Source organism: Cyanistes caeruleus, chromosome Z, assembly GCF_971803275.1.
Source record: "Cyanistes caeruleus chromosome Z, bCyaCae1.hap1.1, whole genome shotgun sequence".
NCBI classification, from domain to species: Eukaryota; Metazoa; Chordata; class Aves; order Passeriformes; family Paridae; genus Cyanistes; species Cyanistes caeruleus.
In genome coordinates, this window is record NC_141732.1 from 19,021,032 (window position 1) to 19,043,840 (window position 22,809).

Genomic DNA, 22,809 nt, shown 5'->3' on the forward strand with positions numbered 1-22,809 from the left:
TGACAGATGCTTTAGGCACTGTGGGCTATGAAAATACATACCAGAAATAAACTTTATATCTAATCACCTTCAAAACACCTCCCGTTCTACAGGATTTCTTTATTTCTCTACTAATTGTTTGAACAACCAAGCAGTAGCATATTCCACAACAGTTTCAGTGGTTTTTTTATTCAAGCATAAATTGCTGTGTTGTAAAGTTGGGATGAATGGAAGTCCTGCATGAAAAGTTGTTCATGAAAAGGAAAACTGTTTACAGCCATTGAGGCCAAAGTATAGGCATTAATCTTCACTTTGTTTTGAATCCCATCTGACTACTGCCAGATGTTGAAAAATCTTCACTACTAGTATTATCAATAGTATAGTGCTAGTTATTTTCAAAACCTTGTTTGTATATGCATGAGTGTAAGCCTCAAGAAAAAAATAACTAGATTTTAATATAAAGTACTTAAAAAAACCCAACCACCACAGGATGTTTGGAAATAGTTTATTCATTGTCAAGCTACAACACTCACAAAATTTAACTGCCCAGTTTTAGAGTAAGGGAGTAAATGACTTAAAAGTTCTTATGAGAAGCTTATAGGATGTATTGTGTATATATATACATATATATATAAATATTATGTATAAATTTCACCTACATTTCCCAGATTCTTTTCTCTTCATTTCCCGAGGAGTGTAATTCCATTCCTTTGGAACAGTTTTCAGTAAACTTTCGGGAACTATTTGCTTGTGCTGGTATGTTCCATAGTTTTCTTTTGCCTCCCATGAATGCATCAAAGAAATTATCTGTTTCACTATACCCTTGACTGAATTAATCAAAGTCAACTTCAAGCATCTGATAACTTCCGGCTCCGACTCACCACAACTGGAAACTTCAGAAGGAAGAATTATTAACTATTCAGTAAGTGTAGTCAGTTGTGTAAATCTGTTTCAGAAAGTATTTTCAGAATTCTTATGCAAAAAAAGTAACATTATGATATATAATAAATTAGACATATTAGTCTCTTACAAAATAAGAAAGAGTATGATGTAAAACATCTTAGTACCATCTTAATAGAGTACTGACAAAAAAAAGTCAATTTATTTCCTTCATTCTCACTTCTCCGCTTATATATTTATAAAAAATTATATTTAAGCTGATTGATGTCTTCCTTTTTATATGGAAAACATTTAAATCAATAAGGCAAACAGATATACCTTTTTTTCCTATGTCCTTGTCTTGATAGTATTAATGAAGTATTAGATAACCAAACTGCTATACTACAGACAGTAAAGGAAAAAATAAAGTATTTTGGAAACAAAAGTACATACAAATAATAGTAATCAACAGAAACACAGCATGCCATCAAAGATTGTACGTTCAAAACACCATCCTAAATACAGTTATTGACATTACAACAAGTATCAATCTTCTCCACATTCTTAATACCAGAGCAAACTGCATTGTCACGGAGTTGCAATTGTCAAGCAGAGTATTGCAGAGCTTATCAGAGATGTGTTTTGACATGTTAGATCTTTAGATCCTTTGCTCATACTTTTATTTCTGTCTACTTTTTGCTGATCTCATCATGATCTTTCTGTAACCTTCCATGTACCACTTCTCTGCTTTGCTTCCTCTTACATGTTAAACTACTTTTTGGAGTCCCATTTTTCTCTGAGAAGTACCTGAGCACTTTTATCATTGTTTTCTATTTTGTGATACCCATAATTCTACTTCCCCTCCTGCACTCTCCCATTTTCATCCTCTTCTTTTGAGCCCTCCTGCTTTTGATCCGTAATTTGCAATATCACCCTTCTAAACCTCACCTCTCTTTTCTGACTGAATACTGTTTTCCCTTGGGGATAAAATTAGTTGCTCTAATTGTGAGGGCAGCTGTTCCACTTAACACAAAATTAAGAGGCTGAGTTCCTGTTGACACCAGAGATTGTACGCTCATCAGATTACTTCTCCCTCAGTAGAAGAAGAAGTCCTTCCTTCTCTTTTTCCACTCTTCTTTTTCACTCCTCTTACTTTTAAATTGTGGCAAAGGTTTGGAGTTGTTAAATGCATAAAGATGAAGAACCTCTACTGGTAGAGACCTACGAAAATGTTCTGCAGCCAGTCTGCTGGTAAGACAAACACTTAAGGTCATCAGACGCCTGGTCAACAACACTGCTCTGGAACCTCTGCATTCTTCAGAGTTTTCACCACTCCTACCATGGCCTGACTGCACAAAACCCTTCAATAATACTATAATTTTCAAGTAAGCTAACATACTTTCACCTGATTTATTATGGTAAAAATAATGCTCACTACATGTCTGAAGATGAACATTTAACATCAGATTTGAAATGCTTATTAATAAATTAAATACCTGTCATATTGTATAAGCAGTTCCACAGGAGCTCTTTTTCCATGTAGGACTCAAAAGCAATGCCAAGAGATTTGGGTGATAAAGTGCAGTAAGACAATACTGTGAAGATTGTTTCAATCAGAGTAGACTCTTTGTTATTTTCCTGTTCCAAGAGAGAGCTTTGTTCATCACAATTTAATGCTTCATTTCCTTCAAAATAAACAAAAACATGGTTCCAATAATTTCCAAGTAATTCAAGGTCTCAGTAATGGATAGTATTAATCAAAACAAACTGCAAAGCGTATTTGAATAATATTTCAAACAATAACACAGATACTGAAATCTGATCTTTCTCTGCCTAATGACAGTTGACTGTCTTCCTGAATTATGTGTAGCCAATAAAAAAGAGACTTAAGCGTGTTTTCAAACTATGGAATATGCCTATTTAATTCAAAATTAAATTGAAATTGATTGTAATTGGAAATTGATTGTTTACTGAAGATTAATCAGAACTGCGGAATCACAGTCAAGAAGCTATTACTGCTGAACTCCTCTTCCTTATATAATAGTCATATGAAATAATAAAATCCTATTTAGATATAAAAAGTTAAGAAAAGTAGCAGCTCCATATTCCCCAAAATGTGTTGGCTTTGTTTTTCAGGGTAAAATGAAACTCAGAATAAAACAGCTCCACATAACAAAATCTGAGCCCCGCTAAGATACAGATTTTAAAGATAAGCAGTGATTATCGGAGTTCAGTGATAATTTCTTAAAAATATATACAAATGTTTCTGATAACTATTATTACACAATCTCCCAGCTGAAAGATAAGGATTTGTTTAAAACTCCAGGAATCAATGCAATTCAATGACTTTGACTTGTGCTAATGTTGAAGACCTGAATGAACTTCCCACTTTTTGTGAAATATGCTTTCAATGTCAACAACCATGAGAAATTTCCAGAGCCATAATCTGTTAAATACTCTTAATTGAAATTTCTAGTTTGCAAAAACAATGGTTTCTGTTAAAAGTATTTAGATAAAAATATACTATAAAATACCATTGCTTTCTGCCAGTTTGTTTGTTTTTACCCTTAGCAACCTGTGGAGAAGAAAGATGGAAGCCTTCAAAATTTAATTTCAAAATTATAATGAAAAATCATTGCTTTCAGCCCATCTTTGAATGACTTGAGAACTAAAAAAAAAAATCTCATTTTACTCTCTTCTGAATTCCTACAACCTAATTCATGCATTACTCTAACTCACTAAGTCTAGATGAGTATTCAACCTTAGTAGAAACAGAGGCTGTGGAAAGCTGAAAAACATGATCATTGATTTCATAACTAATAAGCTATGGTGTTTTTTTTTTCTCCAATGTAAGATCAGCAATAAGACAGTTTTTTAATCAGCTTTTTTTTTTCCCTATGAGCTGAGCTGACATATATTGTTTTCAATGCCAGATGCTTCTAAGTGAAGAATCAAATGGATTCCACTTACTCACTCAAACCAGGGCTATGTATGAAAAAGAAATAACCATCAAAGCAGAAAAAGCAGTTCAAATGAGATGAAAATCTGAAATGAACTTTAGTTCTATTACTTTAAGTATTTATTTTTAAAATGATTTATTTCTTTATTATGAATTAAAAAATAATTTAATCAAATTCTAGGGGGAGATTTGCTAAGATTTCAAGAACTATGTAAACTGTCTTTACAGTACATGATGGGAAATTTGTTTAAAGGTGTTTATGACTTGAAATTAAGCCTAAATTTGTTCTATGCCTATGCTGCATGGAAAGTTTCAATCACAACTTGCTAATAACTTTTGTAATCAATTAATGCTACCAAAAGATTTAGATAAAGAGAAAAGAGCACAAAAGAATTCTGTAGAACGGGCTATACATACATCTTGTTATAACTACTGTATAATGCAACTCTTGTGCTTTTAAGCAAAAATCTATGAATCCACTACTAAATCATTCTGTGGCTAAATATAACAAGATTAGTCATTATTCATCAGCTTTTTCTTGCTTTATCCTGATGTAAATGTTGTCCCTGTTATAAGAACAGCCTGAAAGCTCAGGTTAAAATGAGTTTTCTGATTGATAAGTGGGCATAGAATCACAGAATCCTTTTGGTTAGAAGGGACCTTAAGGATAATGTAATTTGCAAAGTTTAGCTAGCAGATCAGTATAGCTGGATAAATATTATGAATTAGGAGTCTACAGAAAGTGATGTATATTTCTCATGCCTTATATTTTTTCTTATTCATTTATTAGCTCCCCTGTCATAACATTAAATATTCAACTCAGTTTGAACTCCAATGCAGCCTTCTTGTTAATTATTACATAGAGCAGAATTTATATGATAGGTATTATACTTACTGGCCTGGGATGCTTCCCTCTATACCTCTGTATCTTTTATCACTGACTGCATTTGTATAGAAAAAGCTAATTTGTGAAGGAAACCTAAAGCTCCCATAGCTAGCTCAAAGAAGATGCTTCTTTATTTTACCTAGACTTAGCATTCATACATATATATGGCTATATATTTTTCTAGATACTTGCTAAAATAAAAAAAAATCAGCTGTTTTATTTCCATACAGCATGATGTTCTATATGTGCAAAAGGTACCAAAATATATTAGAATACTATTGTTCTTAATAAGTATCTCTATAAGAAAATTATGTATCTATTGAATAACAGCTATGCCCAAACCATTCACAATGAATCATTCTTCCTATGACAAAATAATGCACTAAACCTCTTGGGATACTACCACGCATTTTAAAAACATAACTTCAGAAAGGCAGGCTTCCAAGTGCAATTTACCCATATTTCTTTCTTAATGATAGAAATACCACCCAGTAATTTGCCAACATTATCACTCATCCAGCACTTATCTGACTAGTCTAGCCATAAAATAAATCTTGCAGAATTGAAAAAAATCCTCTGTTACTGACTCTAGACTTCACTCTCCCCAGTTAATCCATACACAACAGCCACGATACAAAAATTCATGCTGTATTTTTGACCAAAAGAGGTAGTCAAAACTCAAATTCATACATGCTGTTTCATTTCAGAAGAGGAATTGAAGATGGAATGAATTATTTCTGATATTTGTCTTAACTTTGCAAAGAGTATGAAAGTTTTGTTTTCTTCATTGAATTTACAGGTTTCTTTAAATCACAGCAACTGATGAAGATATAAAGAATGCAAAAAGGAAATGTTCTATTTTTTTGATAGAATCAAATCCTTCAGCAGGCACTCTGCAATACACTACATCCTCAATGCTTCTTTTGTCACTGACTTTATTTCTGTTCCTTTACTTTATTTGACCTGGTAGATCATTTTACCTTTCTTTCAGAGTTGCTCCTCTCCAATGATAGTTAAAATCTATTGTAACTTTGAACATGGCTTCATTTTGGCAGAAAGTGTATTATTTTAGTTTTAAATTCCAAGGAGAAATTTTACATCATAGTTTCATGGAAGAGTCACAGAATAGTCTGAGTTGGAAGGGACCCACAAGGGTCATCAAGTCCAACTCTTAAGTAAATGGCCTATAGGGAATTGAACCCACAATTTTCTTGCTACCACCACCATATTCTAACCATCTAAGCTAATCTCAGGGTCATGTTACTCCTATCCTGAATAAAACCCAGATCTCAACCCTACCCATTTTAATTTAATACATTCCAAATTATAATAATGCCTGTATTAGCTGCTACCTGTGAATCAAACAATCCTAAATTTATGACAACTAAAAGGCTCAACATGGCAAAAAAACTTTAACAACACTTATATCATCTGCTCATAAATTATTAACATATCAGCAAGCTACTTCTCTAGCTATATAAGTCATCAGTGCCACAGCACTTTAATTTAGTTCAGCTCCATTTAGAATTTTTTCTCACTAAACAATTTATTTTCAACTATCTGAGAAGAAGCTTCCATTAATCAATTTCTGAGTTTCCATTAATGAATTTCCATTAATGAAATTCAGTGACTTCTGTAGAATCTGTCTCTTATCTATAGCCAATAGAAAAAAAATTACTGTCAGAGTACCTGCAGTAGTGATTTTATGGGATAGTATGCAGAAAGTGTGACATTCTGACAGCCAAAATTTGATAAGGCAATACTGACTGTAGTCCTAAGGCCACATTAGCTGCCTCGTGTGTTCCTCCATGTATTGGGATAGATACTAAACAGCTTATTTTCTTAAAAGTCTACTTTACAGCTTACTTTCTTATTCATTCTAAAGCTCTGCTGTAATAAGAAATTCCTATCAGAAATTACTAAATCTTTGAAAAGCTATCCACATGACCATATATCACAGGTACCAGGTCTGTCACACATGTATCAGACACTATCTTCACACTCTGTCAAGAAAAGGTAAGTGATTCACAGTAGGGGCCCACGATAGTCCAAGCAGGAAATCCTATATAGGTTTTCAGAAACTCCATAAAATCTGTTTACTGTTTTCTCCAGCTTATTGCTGGAAAGTCACCAAAGGGAACAGCGTATCTGTCTTAAGGTACCCTTTTTACTTATCTTCCAGCTAGAAGTATATCACTTCAGTACATCCCTCATTGGTTAAGCAGGTACAGAATCCAGTAAGCTCACTGGTCAGAGGGAACTTGTGAGGAGATGCCACTTTTAAAGTAATCTTCTAACCATTAGGCTACCATGACACCAACGAAAAAGCTTTCAGAGGTACCCACAAGCCTTGTATTGGATGATCCACAAAATACCTGGAGAAGAGATCCATTTCTGCACAAAGATATAAATTACTCTAAGAGATTTACTTTTGCTCTCCTAATGAGGGCTGGGTTACAGACTAACATCCAAGTTTTGTGACCAAAACCTGCAAGACAATTTTTCCTGAAAGTGGTGTGTGGTTGAGCCCTGGGACTACAACAGTTGCTAATTTTTTCACTTGTGTGATAGACCATGACACAGGATTATTAAATCCAAGGAGCTGTTAGAAGAAAGTACAATGAAGTATGAGAAAGTACAATGAAAGTATAAGAAGAATGACTCTCAAGAATTTGAAATAAAAGTGTTGAATTGTTACAGATTTTAACAGTGCCGGAGTTTTGATGCAGTTTGTAATTTATGTAAGGCATGTACATTTTCTTCTGTAATAACTCACTACTGCCACTAATGGTTCAGTCTCCTAAATGAGGCCAATTGGTGGTTACCACTTTTCACTATTCTTTTAGCATAACTCACAAAAAACAAGTGCTATTTACTCTGATATGTCTAAAATGTAATTAATTAAGTTTGATTAAAAATTAATTAGTACTTAAAATCTACCTTAAAATGACACATTATACATCATGGCAGTTAGAGAACTGTTTCAAAGAGGGCAAAGAACTGGAGTGGAGGAAAAAAAAATCTTCTAGTTCTACAAATACATTTCCAAGATCCCTTTCCAGAAAATGGTTAATAAAAGAATGGTCTTAGAAAGCTCTTCATATTTATTAGTGTCTAGTAAGTTGTCTAATGATGCACCATCCAATTCTGTTTTCTTGGTGGAAATCTTCCCTTCCCCAACCTGCTTACGTGTGCAAGATAATTGATCTCTTTTTGAAGCAAATCACATTTATTTGGGTACAATTTCAGATTTTCAGCCTTAGACTTACTACAGAATATTTGTAAATGTTACTACCTATTCTTATTTCAAAATTTTAGTGGAGCCCAGAATCACATCTATGCTGAGATGTACAGAATAAATAATACTGTCTTCTCGTAGTCTTTCAAATATGTATTGTGCAAGCCAAAACATTAGCTGAAACTATCAATGACCTGGTCCTTTTGTGAATGCAGTTTTCTTACAATTTATTTCCACATACCAACGCTCACTTTAGGTTGTGTGTAGAAAGACAAATAAAATTTCTCTAACAACTGGAGTCTCAAGTTTTTACGGTAATGAATAAGATTCTTTATAAGACTATAAAACAATACATTGCATTTTCTATTGTTCATCGTCTATTTGATACTACTCTCTCAAACAAATATGTGAGACCCAAGGATTGACTGAAGGTCTGGAATGTGCCTTATAATTTCTCAGTGACAGTTTTTTAGTGACTGATGTCTTATCTGCTATTCATAAGTGGCCAGGTGCCCACTGTCTGATGGGGTTCCCTCTGGTATTAGTCCTGTGTTGGGCCACTGAAATCTGATAAAACTATTACTGTTTGCTTAATTATGCAAAGGAAAAACACCTGATTCCTGGAAATAATGATTATCAAACTGGAAGTCACAGACTGTTCCACTGGCATGCTGTGTACTTAGTGCAAATCTAGCAGAAATGCTCAGAATTCACTTTCATCCTTCCCATTTTCATGTCAGCATCTGCTGGATTCAGCTACTTATTTTATACAGACAACACTTCCTTTTTTCCTCTATTATTTGTTGCTTGTCAAAATAATCCACTTCTATGTCATATCCATGAACAATAAGGCAATATTGGTTAAAAAAAAATCTGCCAAGTAAATTGCATGATAGTTTGTCAGAAAATTAACACCGTACAGCTATCTTCACTATTTCTCTCTGCAAAGACACAGCAGAGACCTTAGACCCTTTACTCACTCAAGAACATGTTTTGAAGAAAGTTGAACCTAGAGAAAAAAACTCTAGGATTATATGGCACTGTAACTTAACACACCTAGGTTATTCAGACTCATAGCTTGTTACAGAGGTCAAATCCAAATATCAAAATTTTCAACCATTTTTTCCAAGTTGCCTGCATGCAGTAGCCATACTCACTGAAGACAAATAAATGGTTCAGTTCTGGGTAACCTGATTTATTACCTTGAGTATTTTTTGATGCAACAACTTCATATTTCCATATTTTAATTTTTATGTGAATTTCATATATCATATTGCAAAAAAAAACCACAAAAGTGCACTTTATGTCATCTTCCTGTCCAGATAGTATATAATCATATACATGGTGTTTCAATAACTTCAACAAATACAATATCTTTATAATATTTAGCAACATGAATCATGCCTATATAGCTTCTCTACAAATACTCTTTCTACTGAAAGAACTTTGGCAATCCCAACAGTACTCCCTACTATGATGGGGAATATACATTCCTTCTGAATCTCCCCATGGTACAACCATAAGAACAATGGGAATACAGTGAAATTCAATGTGTTTGAATGATGTCTACTTTGAGTATCCCAGTACAGAAAAATTCATCAATACATAAGATGTTTTGCCTTCTGGCCTGTTTTTAAAAGGAAAAGGAAAGACTGAATATAAAAAATGTAAGAAGGCTTTTCCTTTATAAAGAATTCTTATGGAATTAAATACCAGGGAGTTTTGTTATCACTAGGGCAAATTGTTCAAAAACTATGGTATGCTTAGCAGTGGAGGAGAAGAAATAAAAAAATACAAATTTTTTGTCATTAATCACACTGAAATTAATTTAGATGATATGGGTTATCACAGATACTGACTTCATCTAAGCTGAAAGTTTATTCATTCCAATATTGAAGCTACATGAATAAAGCCTGTGTAAATAACACATTTTGGAATTCAAAGTAACATGGATTTCCCTAAAGCTTAGGAGGTTGGTCAGTCAATAGACTAATACATTCTGTCACTTATTACCTGTAATTATTTAAACAGATAGCAAAACTCAATACTGGATAACACTAGGGTAAGACTATGACCCTGATCAAACATTTGTCAGCCTTTCTAAAAGATGACATGTGTTTGAATAGTCAAGTGTATGCACTGCAGCTCTCAATAAGATGCATGACAGAAGTGGAAGACGATGTACTCCTGACAAATACTAGACCATTTTAAAGTGACTGAACTAAATTATGTTTTGTATAGATAGATATATAGATAAATACATATAAACATAAATATAAATATATAAAATATTATGTGGACCTAATCATTCTCTGATAATAGGAAGAACTTGTTTGCCAAAAAATAAACCAAGACTCTCATGTTCCCGGAATATTAAGTCAAACAGGTAATTATACCATTAACTATTTGACAATACAATCATTTGATCTGCAAACTACTAATGCAAATAAGTGATACAGTTTGTTGCTTCAAACACAATACCATCAGAATGCAAATAAAAATTTGGTTTCTTTATTCTACTTTCAAAACATCATTAAAGAATTAACAAGCAGAAGTATATATCTGTAATTCTAGAATACCTACAGTGACAAGCATATAATAACTTTAACAAAACATCTAATAAACTTTCCACTGTTCAGAAGTAATTTTTAAAGTGGTCTCTTAGACTATTCATCCACACTTTCAAAAACCTGTATACAGTAGTCGTGGTATCAAAGCTTTATTAAGCTCAAATTAATTTTGACTCTTTTGCATTTATTATAGCAGCCTATTTTATAATATTGCAGTTTGCTTTGAAATTATTAATACACTGGTTAAGTGTAAATTCTCACTAAAAAAGTAATGATTTTTCTATCTATATACCCATTCAAGAAGTGTCCTATTGGTAAGTAAATGTGTACCTAACCCTCAAAATTGTTGACAGCCTTCCCCCAGCATTTAAGTAGTTAATAATGAATTTGTGTTTCTCACTGGTATTCTTATATGGATTGACAGTATCAATACTTACTTGAGCTTCTCAGCAAAATTTTCACTAAGAGACAATCATGGTGTAGCAATGTTTCCAAAAGCAAGCTCAAATTACAGTATGGCTGGGATAAGAGCAGCTTCAGCAGACCTTGGGCTGCCATTTCTCTGGTTGATGGAGTCCTTTCAAAATGTAAGATAATGACAGAAAGAATAATATAGTTAATATATCTATGAAATCAATATCTTTAAATTGCAGATGTAACACTAACTCCCTTAAGTGTCAACTCCTACCAGATCACTCTGAAAATACTTTCATGCTTCCTTACTTTAAGGCAGCTCAGAGAAAGAATTACACTTAATTTCAACTAGTTAAAAGCAAATTGACATTTGTTAGCTTGCCACAGTTACATCTGATACAAAACAACTGTGTTTATCTCTTTTATGAAACTGTATTTATCTTGCTCTACCAGGCAAAAAGGAGGTTTTTTTTATCTTGCAGTTGAATAAATGTAAGGTTATTATTTTTGTTTACTATTGCAGTAATTGTTGATTAAGAGATCTGAAGTGTCTGTCCTTGATGAAGTATATAAAGCTCTTAAGCAAAAGGCAATGAAAATACTCCAAGGGGTTGCAAAATTCCACTTTAGGTTGTGCAATTTTTATGTGTCCTGAAAAATCCACAAGAAATATTAGACTGGTTGAGTCTAATATTTCTTTGCCAGCAGCGAGAAGTGAGAAGGTGTAGTACAAACGCATTAGCTTTTAAAAATATTGTACTTTATTTTCTGTTTGCAGTTTATTTTCTGTTTGTGACTCCAATGTTCTACAAAAACTGAGGTTTCCAAATACTATTCCAGGGCTTACTCTGAACACAGCCAGTGATCCGACACCAATCACTAAACTCACATTATAGTTAAACAACTAACAAACAAACTCTTCTATCCTGCCAAATGTTTACCGCCTGTTGTATTTAGTATTCTTGAAACATTTTCAAAAACAAGTTTTCAAAATTGGATTGTGGATAGTTTTTTTTTTCTTTTAATGTCTTAGTTTTTAATAGTTTGAAGGTTCTTTTAAAATTAAATTTTAATTTATGTTTAGCCACTCTATTTACTTTTTTGGCTATAAGTTTATACAATAGTTGGTAACACTGAAACTTTATGCACCTCGTAGATAAACTTTTATGCACATGAATTTTACATGCATGATTTTAAGTACTTGATATGGACTGATGCATTGACTAGGCAGGTATAAATATCATCTGCCAGTATGCAAAAAAGTCTTCAACATCAGTCAAAACCTTCTTCAAAAGGAGGTTTTCAATCTGACATTTTCCGGTCACACTAGAGAAGTATTTATATGTCTCTGCTAAAACACTTTATGTGCCATTTACACATAACTTTTGTGAAAGAACTAAAATAGTCTCATGTGGTTGTTCTAACAGAGGGGTACCTCTCCATTAAGTTGCATACTTTTACAACCTCTGACTTAGCCAAGTGTGCCACCTCTCAGTTATGCTTGAATACACATATGAGAAAAATAGACTGCACAAGTATTTCACTGTTGAGTCAAAGCTGCTATTTATACAATATATTCAATACAAATCTACAAGCCCTGGAAAAGAAAATGTCATCTGATACACTCCTCTAGCTTAGGCCCTCATACATCTATGTTTCCATTACCAGAAAAAGCAGTATGCCACCTATCTCACAGGGCAGCCTTGGAGTCACTGAAGTAAACCATAGCACCCATCTTCCAGCAGGGCCTTACATCCCACTATTATGAAAACATTCCACTGTAATGGTCATTTTAGTAAAGGAAGATTTTAGACACCTCAGCCTTTGCACTTCTAATATTAAAGGAAAAAACCTCTAACTTCATAAGCAATGTCTGTGCCAGAAAACCTGATGTACAGCTTTTGTGATTTTCATCTGGTACTTTATATATTTTTGCTGATAGTGTAGCACTCACTCTACAATTATATTTGCACATTAGCACATATCAGAAATACATACACATATACATTTAAATATTAACAGAACTTGCAGTCAAAGTAAATTCTCCATATTTAAAATGCATACTGTATTCAAACATTAGGACTTTGCACTCCTAAAATAATTATTCTAGTTTCTGTATGTTCAAGATTAGTTTTATTTATATATATATATATATATATATATATAGTATATATAATATATTCTTATCAGTATATATATAATCTAATCAGTAGTTAGTAATTAAAATTCAAACAGTTACTATATTCACACTAGAATTAATCCTATGGCTGACAGCAAACTCAACTCTTCACTAATTCAGTTAAAATAATTGGGCCAGTTTAATTTTTCTCTCTTCCTTTAATGTCATGTCATACTATCTAATAAGGGAACTCATTGACTTCAAAAGATAAGTGACAAGTTGGGTCAATTAGATTTATGAGGAATAGTATTTTAAATTCCTATAAAAATAAATTACATTTTTAGAGTATCTAAATTGAAAAAAAAAAGCTGTCTGTCATTGACCAGATGGGAAGTTATCATGTTGTAATATACACCAGTTCTTGGCTCCTTAAGCATCTTGCAAATTGAAATGTACAATGGTGTGACTCACTTGGAGGAAAAATAAAATATAGCAGACATTCCCTACAGCCATGAAGCTAGCACCAATAAATGCACTGAGAACTTTTGTAATGTGCATATGGAGAGACATATGTTCTCTCACCCTCATAGCTCAGAACTAGTGAAAATAAGACTAGCCTCATAAAAAGTGACAAAAGGTGAAGTACATATAAATATCACACATATAAATGTCCTGTTTTGTACAGTAGAAGAAAAAAAACCCCAACTTTGATTTGCAAATGGTATAATTATAAACCCCAAGTGAGGCAAAGAATGAATCACAATTACCACTAAGGAATCACAATTACCACTAAAAGAACTGTAATATAAATTATCAGTAATTATTTATTTTGATAACCAACTATATTATTTTGGTTTGTACTCAAGACAGAAAGAAAGAAAGAAAGAAAGAAAACCTCATGTGCTAAGTTCAAGATGTTGTAAGGCAAGCAGATATGCTAATTCATGGTAACAACTTTGACACTGATGTTGGAGTCAAATTGATAAAATTAAACAGACTGTAGCCATTTTCAGCAATGAAAAATAATGTAAGAAATCAGGTTACATAGTAAACAAATTAATTCCAAGAACTAGCAACTTATTTTTTTTTTTTACATAGCAAGCTTAGGGAGACTAATATCTACACGTATGACAGGTTAGAGTCATCAGCTAAAAATCAGGTGGCCACAGTTGAGTGGTATAAAATGGCCTGTGCTTCCAATTTTGTTACACATGGTAAACACAAATTTTAATTAGATATAAGATGTAAAATCAGAAAACAATCCATGAATTGATGAAAGATGCTCTAAAATACAGTTGTCTGTAATGCTTAAATGAATTTTTTTTATAATATTCTAAAGGCACTGTTTGAAGGGGAACAGAAGTTCCATTCACATGGAGTATAAAACCAATGAAAAAATTGAAACACCTCAGAATTATTCATTAGATACAGAGTCCTCCCCTTTTTTTTTTTTTTCCTGAGCAGCTGAAAGGTGTGCTGTCAAAAGGGAACATTAAATATTTTACCAATATAATTCACTCATTATCACCAGGACAGTATATAAGACTCTCTCTATTTATGGACTTTTCTCACAAAGGCACACTGACAGTATCTTCTCAGAGATGTACTTGTTTTTGTACTTTGCAGTTTCCTATTTGGTGATCAAGGAGTTCTGTATTTTAGTACATGCAAAATAAGTGAATACTAGCTCTGGAATAGTTTTCTGTTATTTATTCAAATCTATCTTAATTCCACCTCAGAAAACATACATAATTATCTTAGAAAAGATAATTACATAATTATCTTAGAAAAGATAATTATGTCAGACTGAAATGGTACCAGCATCTCCTTTACATACTAAGCATAGGGTACTCGTGAAATCATGTTCCAAAACTCATACTTCACAATGTAATCTAAATTTTGAGATCTGGCCTTGCATGAGGTCATCAAAAAATTTATTGACTTTTCTACAATGAAAACTTAATGGAACATAAATTTTCCAGAAATGGATGACTTGATTCCTTTTTAATAATGCATCATTCCCTCTCCTGTATCCCTCCTTCTCTTCTCCTTTCTCTCCAACCATGCATAACTTAAAAAGTCAGTGACAAAGTTCCTTGAAGCTTGATAAACTTTGCTTTATATGCTTTATAACTTTATATGCTTTATATACTTTAAATTCCTTATAAGAACTTAAGCTACTCTTCCAAGCAGGACACATTTTGAATTCACCAGTTATTCAACTCTGGCATGTAATTGGTGAGCTACATGATTCTGATGCAGTCACAACATATATTGTCTCTGGTTCAGCAGATATCAGAGGCACTAGGGAAGGAGAGAACAGGACTGATGACATGTAGCTAGGAGCGGAGCCTATGGAGAGAAATCAGAATGTTTTGTGTAGTATGGGGCAAAATTATAGGGGAAGTATTTTCATATAAAAGGTAAAAGATACTGTGTGTACAAGGAAATAGGTAATAAATCCAAAGCACATGGGTCACCCATAGGTTACCACTCATTTGGTAATGTACTCCTCCAAAATATAAAAATATTTTCTCAGAAAACACAGTAACATCTCACAATAGCAGCTTTCCATGAAAACCTCTCAGGAAACAACATTGAAAAGGAGGAGGGGGAGGTGAAGGGGGAGTGGTTGAGATGGGATCTACACTGGTGTGGGAGTGCTTCAGGTTCAAAATTAGAAAGAAAACAACAGCACAGCTGGTAGCATGTATCTTCTATGTCACTTGTCATTATCTGCAGTGATACAGAAAAGTTAAGCTTTTGCTTTTCAACATTCAATAATCTCCAAAAAATTCAACTACGATCAAGCAGCATGTTGTTCAATGAGTTATTTATGTACCAATTTTTTTAAAACAGCAATTCTAAACAGAAGGGACATTATCTCTACTTTAATTATAAGGCCCTTAGAACAGCTACTGTGCTGAACTTCTGTATTGTCAAGAACCATATAATCTTTAATTAAAGCCAGAAAACCTTAAAGATAATTCAAATATCAAACATAATTAACAGACTAGCAAAATACAGTGCTTTCAGTGCAATTTTTCTTCATTCTCTCAAAGATTAGACAAATCTGTAATGAATTTAAAAATGCTACTATGTCTTAAAAATTAGAATAATAATTAGACATTTATTCAGATATACTCTTCAAAATGTAACAATATTTGACTAATCCTGACTATCTGGTGATTCATTTACAACAATCAACTTTTGATACTCACTTCAGAAAGAAAAAACAGGATGATGGTATGCAAAACAACCAGTGTAATGGATGATAAAAGACTTCTGAAAAATCTTGAGGAAGATGTTCATCAGAATTATCCAGAAATGTCCTGGGAGAAACCAAATACTGAGTTACATGGGAGACTGAAAATCCCCTTGGATCACTACTACTAAGTATATATATCTATATATCCATATATATCTATTTATCTATATATCTCTATATCTATATGTACATCAAACGAAGACAGAAAATACCTTATGAAAAATACTATTAATAGATGCATGCAAACACATAATTGCAAACCTATGTACTGTAAAAAATAGAATGCTGTATTTTATTTACTTTCACTCTTTGCAACTCAGCATCTAATAACTGTTATTCAGGTTTTCCTCTTATTTTTATTCCTATGTAACATATTTTCAAACTATGTTTGAAAATGCATTAAAGAAGCAAATTTCTCTTCAGTCATTCATTTCTATATCTCTTCCTGAATAACAAAAATGCATAGTATTTTCAATACTTTTACAATAATGATATGTAAAGTGTCTTTTGAAATTATACTGACATGCAAGCATATATAGACTTTGGATGAAACTGGACAAAAATTTGAACCAGAAGCTTTGGAATGTCACTGGCTTGAGAGAAATGGAATACTGGTTTTTTTTCAAATATAAAGGACTAAAGAAGAACTAGATTGTTACTAGCTGTCATTTTTTCAATACTTCACTTACTCAAATGGTATGAGAGGCAAAATCTACAGATACTAAAAATGAAAAATTTTATAAACTAATTATATGATAGGATTATAGATATGTGTGAGAACAGGATTCTCTAATCTAATATTTGCCTTTAATTATTGTTTAGTAATAATTATTAGTATTTGTACAATTCTCTAGCAGCCACTAGGATTTAATCATGCGTGATAGTATGGATGCTACGTGGCCTCTTCTCTTTCTTTCCTCATTTACACTTTTACAATTCCAGCAGAGAGGAATTCCAGCCTGTTACATCCATTAAATATAAACAATTATCACCACACAAGCACCTTACTTTTCATTTTACTTGACTGTAAATTTTTTATCTTTCATCTCAAGTAATTCAGAACTATAGCTATATGTCTATTAGGCGCAGATGAAAGAAGAAAGAATTATACTTTTTCAACAAGAAAGGTAAAGGTGTAAAGTTTCTGAACCTCTCTAAATGACAGATTGTTTTATTTTGAAACCACTCTTACTAATAAAAAAATAATAGAAAGAATTTGCTACAGATATCTAAAGGATGTTAAGTAAGCAAAATCTGAGCAGAAGTTTTAGTACAGTGAATTTGTGCTCTTTGTGAATTCATGAAAACCTGAAGATTAAAAATAAAGCTGCAATTCTAATATAGCCAAAAGAAGAACCCAAACTTAAAAAGAATTATTTTAAGGACAGTAATTTCAATATTATGAAAGTAAAAGGAAATCTTATTGTCTCTTATCCACTGAAATATTTTTTTTCTGTATATAGCAAAGTATAGAGCAAACATCCTACACAAAAGTGTGATAAGTATATTTTGCTTAGAAACCTCTTAAAAAAAAAAGACCACATCTTGTCTATTGGTTGTGTAGGAACTGTTTGAGAGAATTCTGCACTAAAGCAGCTTGTTAAATATGATTTATTAGCTGTATCCTAAGGAGAAGCCCAGGGCAGATTTTGTATTTTGAATTATTTGCTTATACCAAAATCTCTACAGAAATTTTTGAAGTGAGACAGAGATAATCTGAGGGTTTTAAATATTGTTTAAATATTAAAATAGCTTCAAATACTATTAAAAAATCAAGTTTCTAATGATGATATAGTAATTTTCATGACAGCATTTCTTAATGTCCACTGCTGGCTAGCTAATTCTTGCCAGGAAACCCCAACTCTCTGCCAGACTGTTCTGGCAGCTCCTGTTCAACTACTCTTCTGACAGAAGTATAATAATAGCTAGTAGGACATTTGTTTTTGATTCAAGTTATGCTAAAGCAGCTGCCTATTATCTCAAAGCAGCAGAGAGCAGATTTAATACCACAGCAAGATTTAAAGTTATAGTGGTTTTATTCTTCAGTGGAATATGACAAGGTGAGAATTGATCCTCTAAGCCTGAGTGCAGGTGTGAAGAAACGAGATGCCAGCAAGATGCATCCTAACGATATTTCCTTGTAGTATTTGTATGATTTCTCTCTGTATAAGGAATAAACATTACTAAAAAGCAACTTCATGAGTTATAACTCATATATTAAAGAGAAATGTTTTCAGTCTTTAAATACGAATGACATTGAATTTATGACAATAGAGAGCAATTTTGCCAATAGACTCTCTAAATGCCTTTCAACATTTAAATAATTTGCCTGACTTCTTGCTGAGAAAATAAAATATAACAACTCATAGTATGAAATCACAGAAACATGCATCCACCTTACTCTTTATCTTCTTCCTTTACAGACAATCATCACCTACTCAGTACAAAAGACTAAAGAATATCAGAACAAGTGCAAGAATAGACCTGTTCCAAACAGAGCAAGCCTCAACCTGAGGCAGAAGACAGTCTCTACTTTGAGGCCCAGATAATTCACTCCTCTACAAACTAATGAGTCAAGAATGGCATTGGACTCTTCTGTGTATTCATCACAGGCAGCACTGAAACTGTGTGATCCACTACACAAAATCCCACTAACAATCTTGTCAATGAGTAAGACTAAGATGATTGAAAATTCAGAAGTATGAAAATCCTCTTATTTCAGAAGTTTGAGTAAGCAGCAAGAAAACAGCAACGCTCAGTGGATTTGGGGAGCACATTCTAGAGACTCATTGTTCACAGGTCCTTTGACAACATGGACAAAAGTGGACACAGAACAGTTGCTGAGGACATTTTCAGGTGACACTAAACTGGGGGAATGGTTTAGTGAACAGTAACACAGCAGCTGAGTGCCTACGCATGGATGACTGGGCCAACAGAAATTCACAGAGTCGACTGAGGTGAAGAGCAACTGTTTAGCTACAGAATTACAATAGATAACCTAGGCTGGGAATTGACTTGTCTGAGTGCCACCCTACCCAACCACAAACCTGCAGTTTATGGGCAGCAGAATGCTGGAGACAAGGCAACAGTATATTATCACTAGAAAAAATTCAAATTATACACTGGGCTTCATTAGGAGGAACACAGCAACTAAAACAAAGATAGTATTTTACTTCATCTGCTTGTCAACAGTTTAGGCCTTACCTAGAATATTTTGTCCAGCTTTTGGGCCTATAGTTCAAGGAGGATGTGAGGAAACTGCAGAAGACTAAACTGAATCACCTGTAAGAAATATTTGAGGCCCGTAGACTCCTTTACTTTTCTGAAAAGGTGGCTAAAGTGTCAATTCATCTAATGGCAGCCTACAACCACCCGAAAATAATTACAAAGACAACACTGACCCGACTTTTGTCAGCGGGGGCTGATGTGATATAGCAAATTATAGCCAGCAGCTTTGAGGGTTCACACTAGATATGAGGAAATATTTTGCACTAAGGCAGCTGTAGAGCAGGCTTAACAAAAAACTGTAAAACTTCAGTTCCTGGAGGCTGGCATGTGTCAGCTGAGTCAGTCAAACCTAGTCATGTTGGACTGCTCTTGGTGATCTGCTTTCAGGAGGAGGAGGCTAGATAAGACAACATCCAGCAGTCCTTTCCAATTAACATTTCCATTATGCTAAAGACACTTCAGGAAAGCCACAGAAGGGTGAAGAAAAAAGAAGCACATTAAAACAAGTATTAAACCTTACCACCCAAGATTTATAGGTGAATTTCAAACCAGATCTAAGTAACTTTGTCATGCAGAAAAGAAACTCTAGATCACAAAATTAGGAATGAGAAAACAGAATCATCTACTTTGAAGTTAAGGATATTAGTAATTTTTCAGCATCATTATGGTTTTGCTCAATTTCTACAAAATAATTAAGCAATTTGAATAATTTTAGTTCCCTTTAGCAGTAGAGAATACAGCCTCTCTAGTAAGCTGGAAATAAGCCAGTCATATTATTACACAACTCCTGGAAAACAATGTTTCATCACTGCCACTTTTATGATCACACAGAAATTTCCCGAAAAGTCTAAGGATTAATTGACTTCTAGTCATTTAAGGGAAAATTTCCAGTACCAAAATATAGCATGATAGATTTAAAAGAAAAGAAGATTTCACTTCTAGCTAATTTTACCAAAGGTTTGAAAGATATAGAGGAAATATAACAGATGGAAATTGTGATTATACAATGTAATTTCAAAGAGAATTGATGAAAGATTAGTATTCCTTTAAAATCAGGTATAACTTTTAAATTTATTATTGATAGACTCTTAATGTCTATCAATGCACACCCCAGTTAACAATAGATCTAGGTACTATACCTAAAATTCACTGTATCAAGGTGTTTCCACTTGAATATAGTCATTTAAGCTGAGTAACCAAGCCACTTTTTAATTTGTACTCTGGACACTGGGCTAGGTTTCCCGACAAATATTGGCTGCATTTACATATACAATATAAAAAAATTCTTTTGATAATGGGGTCTCACAGATTGTGAAAACACAAGTTCTGAGTAGAAGTTCATTAAAAAAATCCAATTTTACTTACTTTAAAACACACATCATCTATATGGAAACGATCTTCAGTGTTAATATTATTTTTGTAATGTTATAACAAAATACGATGATTTTTTGTATTCTTTTTAAACAAAGCTGCCATATTTTGGTGGTTATTTGCACAGTACTTTTAAAAGTACTAGTAAATTAAACGAGCTGCTACATTCTGCACATGTCAAGTTTTTGATCTCCAGATAAGCAACTTCAGGTAATGAAATTCACATTCCTAACTACAGTGAAAGCTATATGACCAAGTTGTTTACCTGTAGCATTTTACATAAAATAAAAACCAAGCTTTTCATTAGCACTTTGTTCTGAAACTGTGAGTTTTCCAGAAAGCACACATTTTTTGTAATACTATGTATACATAAATATCTAAACAACATTGATCAGTGGAGGAGACTAGAATTGATAAAAGGAATAAATAATTTATCTGTACATTTATATTGCTCTATCATTTTAAGGGCTTTCATAAAAGAAAGATGAAAGACCAAAACTGACACTAGAAGCAGTTACAGCTATTGCAATGTCCTTTCCTGCCTCCATTCCTACTGCCACAGCAGGACTACCTATCTGTTCCTGAGTCACCTAAATTGCTATCTATTCATAAGCCTGTGTTATATAACATGAAACATCCAGTTATAATCCATTTTTGCATGTTCTTTAGAGCCCACAAACATTAAAATAAGCCCACACATGACAAAAATTAGTTAAAGAAGCTTATATGGAGGAGGTCTCCACCCTAGTATTTCCTAGAATTTTCTTACTTTGAATAATGAAATAAAAGCCAGTTGAATAGAATGTAGCTTCATTAGTTTGGGCTTTTGTTGTCCCTCTTTTTTATTTTGTGATCTCACTTTGTATTGTCTCTTACACCAAATTTACAGAAGAATTTTATCAACAAAAGACTCAGACCCAATTTCACTACAAATTACATGTCCATTTTCTATAGCTGTGACTTGTGAAGACATGATTTTGTAAGTAAGGGCATTCTATATTCTTATTCTTTTAACTATATTTGTTGAAGAATACTGGTCATATAATGAGATGATCATTTCAGTAAATTATCTTTACATTCCATTATTTCTAGAAACATTATTGGATGACAACAGAACATTCTGATTTAGCTGGAAGCCTAAAGTATATAAATCTGAACTAGTAATATGATTTTTTTTCAATAGATGATTGACTAAGTCCTTGAAAACCTCGCCGAAGTATTTGGTACCATAGTAATAAATGTTTTCAGATTGGTAAGACCGTAAAAGAAATATGTCCTAGCTGGAAAAATAAACTGAAAATTTGGGACAGCAATAATTAATGACATTCTGCTGGATTTGTCACAGAAGAAATCAACCCAGACATTCACTATGGTCAATTTTACTAACAGAAAAAAAAATAAAAATGTACAGCACAGGAATTTGATCCAAAGCTAATAAAATCTCAGCAGATATAACTGGGCTTTAGGTAAGATCATAAAAATAAATATGGGATCTAATTGAGAAATAGGCAAAGACTAATAAAATTTGTCAATACTATGCATTGCATTTGATTTTAACACAAAAATTCACCTCGTGGATCTAGCTATGTAAGCTCAAGAACCGATTTTATCTCAGATTGAATGTTTATTTCATACTTACTCATACAAATTCTTCAGTGGTGAAGTTAAAATAGCCAGCACAGAGATCAGACTATTGCAGTGGCTATGTATTTTATAGATCTTGAGATCTCTGTCTTTGTGTGGATTCAGAAACTCCTGCACAGAACTACAAATTGACCAGAGCATATCTTCAGTGGACATCAAAATTGCTGCAATATCAATTCTGTAGGCAAAAAAAAGCCCCAAGAATAACATTACTTAAGACATCTTGATAGTGGTAAGTTCCAATTAAGCAGACA

At 33.1% G+C, this 22,809-nt stretch overlaps 1 protein-coding gene across 50 annotated transcripts in view; it reads right to left on the minus strand.

The window, feature by feature from the left end:
• The window catches only part of KIAA0825 (KIAA0825 ortholog), a 239,834-nt gene that overhangs the window by 124,936 nt on the left and 92,089 nt on the right, over window positions 1–22,809 (minus strand). For all 50 annotated transcript variants that reach the window (XR_015280922.1, XR_015280925.1, XR_015280921.1 and 47 more), the window contains 5 exons: window positions 22,551–22,733; window positions 16,266–16,376; window positions 10,949–11,088; window positions 2,355–2,543; window positions 639–872 (listed from right to left, as the gene is read on the minus strand). Coding sequence is in view for 42 of the 50 variants with exons in the window: in XM_086868965.1 (XP_086725091.1) it covers window positions 639–872; window positions 2,355–2,543; window positions 10,949–11,088; window positions 16,266–16,376; window positions 22,551–22,733 (857 nt within the window). In the remaining 8 variants the exon portion in view is untranslated. The remainder of the gene's footprint in view (window positions 1–638; window positions 873–2,354; window positions 2,544–10,948; window positions 11,089–16,265; window positions 16,377–22,550; window positions 22,734–22,809) is intronic.